This window comes from Vigna angularis, chromosome 3 (genome assembly GCF_016808095.1).
Source record: "Vigna angularis cultivar LongXiaoDou No.4 chromosome 3, ASM1680809v1, whole genome shotgun sequence".
NCBI classification, from domain to species: domain Eukaryota; kingdom Viridiplantae; phylum Streptophyta; class Magnoliopsida; order Fabales; family Fabaceae; genus Vigna; species Vigna angularis.
In genome coordinates, this window is record NC_068972.1 from 17,025,050 (window position 1) to 17,034,631 (window position 9,582).

Sequence of the window (9,582 nt, forward strand, 5' to 3'; positions counted from 1 at the left end):
GTATTAGTTATGGTTTACCGATTCACTTAGAACGTATTTAGTTATATAATCTATGTTGCATTGTTCAAAAACATAACCAATACAATACAATATTGTTTATTTGTCGTAAATTTACATTGATTTTGATATGTTAAAACATTTTATAATATATTTTAAAAATAACAAAATCAATTTTAAAGGTACTATAAAGGGATCATTCAAATTATTAAAACTTACGAAGTCATGATTAAAATTTAAGTATTGCTTTTTTTTAATATGTCAATTTTATACAAGAGAAAATACTACATAAAATTTCAAATCAATAAAGGAAAATGATACACTAGAAAAGGGGGGAAATATATCAACCTATTCCAACAATCATTCAACACTCTCCTTTTATTATTCTAAGTTTCTAAAAAAGAACAAAAAAAAAAGCTAAAATAGAATAATAAATAAAACTACTTATTATGTAGGTGTTGTTGGGGTATTTTGTATCATCTATTGACAAGTAATAAATAAAGTGCCATTGAATTTGAATATGTATTGATTCACTTATTCATTCATGCTAATTAGATGTAACTCGAGTTTATGGTTTTCCAGAAAATTTAAATAAAATTTATTTAAATTAGATTTTAAGAAAGAGAGTTTGCTTAAAAAAACAAGAACACTAAAATTTTAATTGAAATTTTAAAAAGAAAATTATTTAATTAAAAAAATTAAAAGAAATAAATTACAATAAAAGAATAAATATGTAGTCTTTTTTTAGCACTAAAAAAATGTAAGAGTGCAGAAATACTAATAGTTCGTGAAATGGATAGAATTGAGGTATGGTTAAATTTTATATTATGATATCATTTTGTCCTAAAATTATGTTTTAGTGGATTGAAGGACAAAAAGGTTTTATAAACTATCACGAGTCATTACTCCTAAATTAATTTATGAGATTTTTGAGTAAAATAATTCCTAAAAATTATGCGAGGAATATATCATTCTCGACCAGAATAAGGCTAAAATCATTAAAACTACCTTTTTTTTATCTAATGTCACGAAAATTCATCAAAAACAAATTACGTGGAAATGAATAATCATACCAAGTATGTAAACCCAAACATATTACAAACTAACAATAACAGAATACCTAAAATTAGGAAAGCAGTTACCTCAAAAACCTATATATGAGAAAAAAAAAAGTTAGAACTCCATTATAAAAGAAAGACAAGACACAGAAAGAAAAGTTATCGTAATGGTCCGAAAAATTCTCTTTCTTTACCACTTCAAGCTTCACCTGGATCTATTCGTATTCAAAATGGTCCAGTTTGGCAACAAAAAACTCTTTTAGATACTTCTATTTCAAAAAATCATAAAAATTCTAGGGTTCGGCAAAGACGCTAAACCTATTACCAATAGGTTATTTGGCGACATTCATGCCAATAAGTTATAAATAAATCAATATAAAATATCAACCTATTTAACTTAAAATATTAAGATATAATTCTTAAATATGTTTTTCATTCCTAGATTATTAATTAAAATTATATTTTTCTCGCTTTAAAAATATGTATTAATTTTATTTATACATTTTATAAAGAATATAAAATGTATTTAATAATAAACGACAACTAACAATATCAGAGTTTCTCATTTCTTCTTGCAATTTTCTCTTTTTCTTGGAATTGTCTTTATGGTGATGATGGATGGGTCTAGAGAAAATTACAATGAAGAGAGAGTGGTAAGAAGAGAAAGGATTGCAGGGAAGAGAGGATATACTTTAATGTTTTTAGTTTTATTTGTTATTGATAACATTTTATATTCTTTTATGTAAGGGTGAAATAAGATAAAATATAATTTTAATTAATAATTTAAGTTTTAAAAATATATTTAACCCAATTTATAAGTTAATTTTTTATATAAATTTCTTGGTTTTCTATCTTAAAGCTCTAATTAATACTTAACTCAATCATCAATGTGAAAAGACTGTCTTCCTTGTAACCAACAAAGATTAAACTAAGTAAATTTTTTTATTGACAATTATAGAAAATATATACTAAATGTTATGAGATATATATTGGAAAAAGTGGGGTATAGAAGTACGTATATGGAGTGTAGATGGTATATGGGTGGCACGAACGTGATCCATGATTTGAGTATTTTAAATACATTATTTGTCAACTTGGGTAGGCCAATTGCTGCAAAAGTCAGCCACTTACCTTTAATTAAGCCATACTTTCCTTTTTCCTTTCGGGTTATGATAGGTAAAACCGTTTAATTTAAACACAGGATTCAGTTTTGAGCAGCAACTTTTTTGCATGTTAAATGTAGCACTTTTTAACATCACTAGACATATAGCTCGCGCTTTAAGCTGTAACTTTGATTAACTGAACGTGTTAGCTTAATAAATACAAAATTAGCCAGAGTCTAATAAAGAAAAAGAAACAGCGACAGGGATTGAGAATGTTTAGTTAAAAACCATAAAACTGTGGTCGACATTTGAATTGTGAGGCGGCAATGGAAAGCAATTAAGTAAGAGAAAAGTAGAAAACTGGCATGAGGAAGAAACTGGTGAAGCATGATGAGAAAAAGTGGGATGAGTTTGGGCGGCGACAGAGAAAGATAGAGTGAGCAATATGGTGAGTTGAGAAGCTGTGAGTGGAAGCAAAGCAAGATCCATGAATTCTCAACTCAGGAGTGGATGGACGGTTACAGATACGGCCAAATCAATATTTAAATTAATATCTCATTAATTAACTATATCCACTTTAATTAAGGACTTCATTTTTCAAAACGAAATTAACTTCAGCCGCATAAATCTTCCTATTGCTTTAGGCATGCGCCTTCTTTAAATCAACTATTCAAAACAAAAACCACTGTGTGAAGTGCCTCTCATATATTCCACTTTTTTCTTTCTCCTACCACACAAAATACTTATATGGTAACTACGTTATTACCAGTAAACTATGTCTAATGATATTGCTTCCTATGCTGTTTCAATATTTTTGTTTAAAACTGGGAGAATTTTTTCTCAACTATACACTTTTTAAAACAAAATACAAAAATATACTTTTGCTAACTTTTTTTGCTATCATTTTATCGTTCGTGAGGAGTTCGAACATGTGACTGCTGGAGAATTCTAAGCACGTAATTTTGTACTGGGTTTATCTGAAAATAATTTAAATATATTATTTAATTGAAAATAAATAAATAATGTAAGTTTTGGACAGAGAAATATAAAAATGAATGTTTTTGTAACACAATATTATTTTAAATATTTAATCAATTAAACTTAAATCCATTTCATTCATCAAACTAGGATTTCTTTTTCTAAAAAATAATTTTTTTTTTAAATTACCTAAATAAATTTATTCTCAATTTAATTCCTAAATTAGACCGGTTTATTGTTTACATTGAAAATTTGGCATTCGGAGAAATATAGGAAAAAAAAAAATATAGGAAAAAAAGAATCTAGTTGTACTGTTTTCGAGAATTCAGCTATACGCGGACTGAATTCTCAGCATATGAATACTAAATGGTGTTTAGTTTAGAAAGACAGAAGGAGTTTATTTGGATAATTTATTTTACAATAAAATTAATAAGCAAATTTTAAGTTTAAAATTGACTTAATCTTTCCATTTATTTATATATTTTAATTTTAATTTATTTTTAATTAATACGAGACTTTTAACAAATATTTATATATATATATATATATATATATATATATACATATATATATATATATATATTAAATATTAAATATAAGACTAAACATTTAAAAAAATATATTCTAAATCATAACTTTAATATCATATTAAAAATAAACTTTAAATTGAATTCGATCTCACAAAATTAATTAGTTATATTTTACTCACTTATAGTTTTTAAACTAATTTTATCTTTAACTTCTAACAATAGGTTTATTTTGATAAAAAAATTTCTTAAAGTATACCTATTTATTATTCATGGGTAACCAATGTCACACACACCAAGTCCTTACACTGCTTCCCTTCTACCTTTGCACTATTCTACTTTAATAGTTAGCTTCTTAAGTTATGACAACCACTGCATCTATCCAGATATCATCGATCCTTCAAGAGATACGGTGAATTGCGACTCATAATACATGAGATGTCTCTTGATGAGACCGAGTGGTTCGACCTTAGAAAAATGGTAATAAAAGTGGTTGAAAATGTGATCAACATGATATCACAAAAGATGATAACTTTGTAACCGTGAATAATAAAAATGTCTAATTTAATAAATAAAGTGAATAAAGACTTTTCTTTTCTATATTTTATTTAAAAAGATATATTTCAGAAAAAAATAATCCAAAAAGAAAGAGTTCACCGACTATATATTAACTATTAGTTTTTTCATCAGTAGTAAATAGTTACTTTATCTTTACTCCTTATAGAAAATTTAAATTTTTCCTTTACACTCTTATGGCATGCAGGGTAGGATAATTCATTTCTCTTCCTATAAACCTTGTTCTCAAACAGATATATAGACTTCGTACGTTGTATTAAATATCAGTGTTCCGTATCCTATAGGCAATATTGAATTGAAACCATGTTCATTATAAAGTTAACAAAAAACAAATACACTTTTCAATATAAATATGTAGTTTACAATATTTGTCAGAACAAAAAACATATTGTAACTGGAAAAGATTTTTGTATGCTACAAAACTCAACTGTGCGATTTACATTATTAATATGGATAAGACTACTATGTGGTTTTGCATTAATCTAACTACACATTTCAATTACATTCATCAACTTAAAATTAGTTTACATATATATTTGTTTAGAGAGAGTATTGTTGATTGTCAACAAGAATACAATTATATTTTTAATATATAAACGAAATGCAAACCTCATTTGACAAACGGTTTTGTGAAGTTAAACTAAACTTAAAAATTCACTTTCTAATAATATTATAAATTCAACCGGTCATCTATAATATAGACATGGTTTTAGGGCACCCAAAGGGACCATAAACATAAATATGATATGGTTCTAGACAAGCACACGGACACATCGCTACCTAATTGCCGTGTTATGAATTTGACATACAGGGATTAAGTGCTACTGTAATCCAATTTACGAAATATCCATTGGGAATTTAATGTTCAAATGTCATGACAGCAAAAAATGTTCGAATGTCATTGAAGCTATATAGTATATATCATCTCAAAATCTTTTACTAACAAGTTTTTTTAACAAGAGTTAGCAAATGTATTACTTTTTAAAACAAAATTACTAAAATAATGTTATTCTTTCGATAAATATTCTCTAAAACGAGTAATCAGCTTAAAAAAATAGAGAATCTAAGTTAATTTAAAATTTATTTAGAGACTAAAACTACAACAATAAGGAGAAAACTAGTAAATAGTAATAATTTACAAGTTTTTACTTATAAGGATAGATTATAGTTTGACATTCATCACATTTTATACTTTCATTTAACAACCATGAATACTATTATTTTAATAAAAAATTTATGCCTACACATTGATTGATGAGTACAAAATAGCACACATCAATCACATCATTAACTACCATAGTTAGTTGATAATTAATTATCACAATTACTATAGTTAGTTGATAATTAATTATCAAAATTACTATAATTGCCTTTTTATTTCACATAACTCACTACTAAGCTAAATTTATGTAAGTATTTCATATCAGTAGTGAAGATTCTGTAAAAGAGAGTGACTCCGGACATTGATTAGTTATAGATATTTAGTGTCTTAATTATTTAAAAACATTAAAAATGTATTACTACCAATAAATAAAAACAAGAATTTATGTAATATAATTACTTTGTCTTAAGAAATATTATCCATAAGAAATCCCTCTTAGTTATGGGACAAAAAAGTAATGGGAAGAACATGGGAGGTTTGTCTAGTACCCAGCCTGCTTCTAGTTATTCCTTTTTGCTCTTTTCAGAATTGTCATATGCAGACTCCACAATCTCTAAGAGGAGGCCAATGCCTATGTAGTATTTGTCGGTTTCCACTTCCAAAACCAATAAAATATTCATAATGTGCCGATGAAACTTAACATATTGTCCACTATGCCTTCTTATTATATATAGTAACTCAGGCTTTCTGATTCTGCATGTACTCCAAGGGCCCAACTCAGAATTAAACTTGTTGCAACTTGTGCACTGGTGCCACTAGAGCTCACTGCTTTCTTTCAATTTCCCAAAACTCAGGGTGCCCAATTACTCCAAAATTAGACTCTTTATTCCTTTCGTCTGGCTGTTGACAGCCACAAAGCCAATCAGAGTCTCTTGTTTTCCAAGTTTTAGCATCTAAACCTTTTTAAGCCCATTTTTAACTACTGTGCTACAATATACTCACAATGAGGCATTCTCATATTTTACCACTAGCATTGTCTTTATATTTTCTTACTTTGTTTCTTCCCTCCCAAGCTAGGTACCATTACCATAAAAAACACAAACACTCGAATTATCATAATGCACCTGAAATTTCACCATCTCCTTCTCCATTCTCTGGACCTTCTAGCCCCCCTGATGAAGCTCCTTGTCCTAGCCCCTCTGTTGATGACAACTACCGGAATACATCTAATAACCTGTTTGATGTTCGAGCATTTGGGGCCATTGGAGATGGAGTAACTGATGCTACAGAGTCATTCAAGATGGCATGGGACACTGCCTGCCAAAGTGAATCGGCTGTTAAAGTTATCCTCGTTCCCCAAGGTCTCTCCTTCGTCATTCAATCTGCTATCTTTACAGGTCCTTGTAAAGGTGGCTTAGTACTAAAGGTAATGAATGTACTTTGCAAATTGCAACGTTTTTTGTTCTTCTTACAGTTTAATCTTTGTACACTTAATATAGTTAATGTAAGAGGTTTTTATACCATGATAAACCTTTTACAGTGTAATAAAATTTACAGTGTTTCTTACAAATGGTTAAGGGTAATGCTCGCTAATTAACTTTGTTGTGAAAAAAGGTTGATGGCACTCTCATGCCACCAGATGGACCTGACTCTTGGCCAAAGAACACCAGTAAGCGTCAATGGCTTGTCTTTTATAGAATCAATGGTTTTTCACTTGAAGGAAGCGGTTTAATAGATGGTAGAGGAGAAAAATGGTGGGACCTCCCTTGTAAGCCTCATAAGGTATACTATTGATGCTTTAGAAATATTAAGAACAAAAAAAGATTCAATCTTGATGCTTCAAACACTGATCCATTTGATAAAATGGCACAGGGACCCCATGGGACAACATCTCCAGGACCTTGCGACAGCCCTGTTGTAAGTACTTCAAACACAAGTACAAGTAGCATTTTGATTGAAAGTAACTGTTGAAACGTAATGTAAAACTCGGGATGTTGCAGGCCATAAGGTTTTTCATGAGTTCCAACTTGAGTGTACAAGGACTTAAAATCAAGAACAGCCCCCAGTTCCACTTCAGATTCGATGGCTGCGAAAGCGTCCACGTGGAATCAATATACATAACAGCTCCAGCACTCAGCCCCAACACTGATGGAATACACATAGAAAATACCAATGACGTGAAAATATACAATTCGGTCATTTCCAATGGTTGGTCACAAAACAAACCACTACTTTTGTTTACTATTGCATCAAAACTGAAAAGTCAGTGATGAATTATCCTTTTTCTACAGGTGATGACTGCGTGTCCATTGGAGCCGGTTGCCATGATGTTGATATAAAGAACATGACATGTGGACCTGGTCATGGTATAAGGTATAATTAACTTATTATAATATTCATTTTCAAGAGAATGGTCCGTTTATTATACACATATGGGTTCCTCTGGTTAACCAATCTTGTAATTTTAATTCAGCATTGGTAGTCTGGGAAATCACAACTCCAGAGCCTGTGTTTCAAACATTACGGTGAGGGACTCGGTTATAAAAGTGTCAGATAACGGGGTTAGGATCAAGACGTGGCAAGGTGGATCAGGATCAGTATCAGGAGTGACATTTAATAATATTCATATGGAAAGTGTAAGAAACCCCATCATAATTGATCAGTTTTACTGCCTGAGTAAGGATTGCTCCAACAAGACCTCTGCAGTGTTTGTATCGAATATATCTTACACAAACATAAAGGGAACATATGATATAAGGCACCCTCCTATGCATTTTGCTTGCAGTGACTCTGTCCCATGCACCAACTTGACCCTCTCAGATGTTGAGCTTCTTCCAGCTGAAGGAGACATTGTGCTTGATCCTTACTGCTGGAGTGCCTATGGAATCTCTGAGACACTAACCATTCCCCCAGTCTCTTGCTTGCTTGAAGGCCTTCCCCAGTCCATTTCAGGAAATGACGTAGATCATTGCTGACCCACAAATTCTGGGTTTGAACTAAACTTGTGTGTATGTATTTGTATAATTTCTAGGGAAGTAATTAAGGAGTATAGTTATGATCTTGAGTTTTATGTTGTGATTGGTGAGAAGTTGTGTTTTTTATGCTCCTCCCCAATTTTTAACCATATATATCTTTCATAGTTATGTCAGGTTTGTAATGCAACTTTGGCTTGAATTTGTGGCTGCTTCATGTCTAATTATACAAGTTTCGATACTGTAGTACTGTCATCGTAATGGACCATGGCTTTATAAATTTTGCGGTGTGTTTTTATGAATTTTAAATGCATAGGTATGTTTAGGATCAAGGAGTTTGGAAGAGAGTAATAGAGGCTAGGATTAATTTTGGTTTAATTATTATCGCACTACATGTGGCTATAGCTTTACCTTATAAATTACTTAATAAAGTGGTACTAATTGATGACTGCCTAATTCTCATGCATATGTCCCTGTATTTACTTATTTACATGGTACAATTATAATATGTTATCACACGTTCAAATAAATTATATATATATAAAAAAAAACTTTTCTAAATAACTAATCCAATTTTAATCAAATACAAACATATAAAAATCATATAGATCACACATGAAACTATATGTTAAAGGATATTTAACTGATGAAAATCAATTGATGTATATGAAAGACTCATACTAAATATGTTCAACTATAAACTAACATTTGATCACAACTAGTTTTAAATTTAAAAGCTAATTTAAGAATAATAGATCAAGATATGTTATAATTATAATACAGATCTACACATCTCACGCGTTATAATGTGTAAATATTTTCTCTTGAGCTTTTTACCATATGATATCTTAATTTATGTGACTTAGACTATTAATAAAACAATAAAATTATATTACAACATAAGTATTAATAATAGATACATATCAAACAACATATTACGTATCATCATAAATAAATGACTATAAATTCATAAAAGCTTTATCATTGTTTATAATTATTTCCATAATAATTCACTCTAAAAAAGTTACACAAATTAATTAAATATACAAATTAATATTTATTTTATATTAATAATAAATATTCAAATACAATTGGTTAAAAAAATATACGTTGTAGATTACCCTTTCTTCTTAAATTTATACCATAAGGATATATACTATGTTTGAGTTTCGATCTAATATCTTGCAAACTCAGTTTCATATTATACATTTAGATATTCTCAAAATAAATTTGTACGTTAAAAGTTTACCAAGAAATTCAGTTTTATAA

General features: G+C 29.3%; 1 protein-coding gene across 1 annotated transcript; it reads left to right on the plus strand.

Annotated features, from left to right (window-relative positions):
• Positions 1-6,039: 6,039 nt before the first annotated feature.
• On the plus strand, positions 6,040-8,554 carry LOC108318705 (polygalacturonase At1g48100). The gene is made up of 6 exons (XM_017556414.2): positions 6,040-6,767; positions 6,956-7,123; positions 7,214-7,258; positions 7,342-7,549; positions 7,633-7,714; positions 7,815-8,554. The coding sequence occupies exons 1-6, from the start codon at positions 6,345-6,347 to the stop codon at positions 8,314-8,316; spliced, it is 1,428 nt and encodes a 475-aa protein (XP_017411903.1). The 5' UTR covers positions 6,040-6,344; the 3' UTR covers positions 8,317-8,554.
• Positions 8,555-9,582: the final 1,028 nt, after the last annotated feature.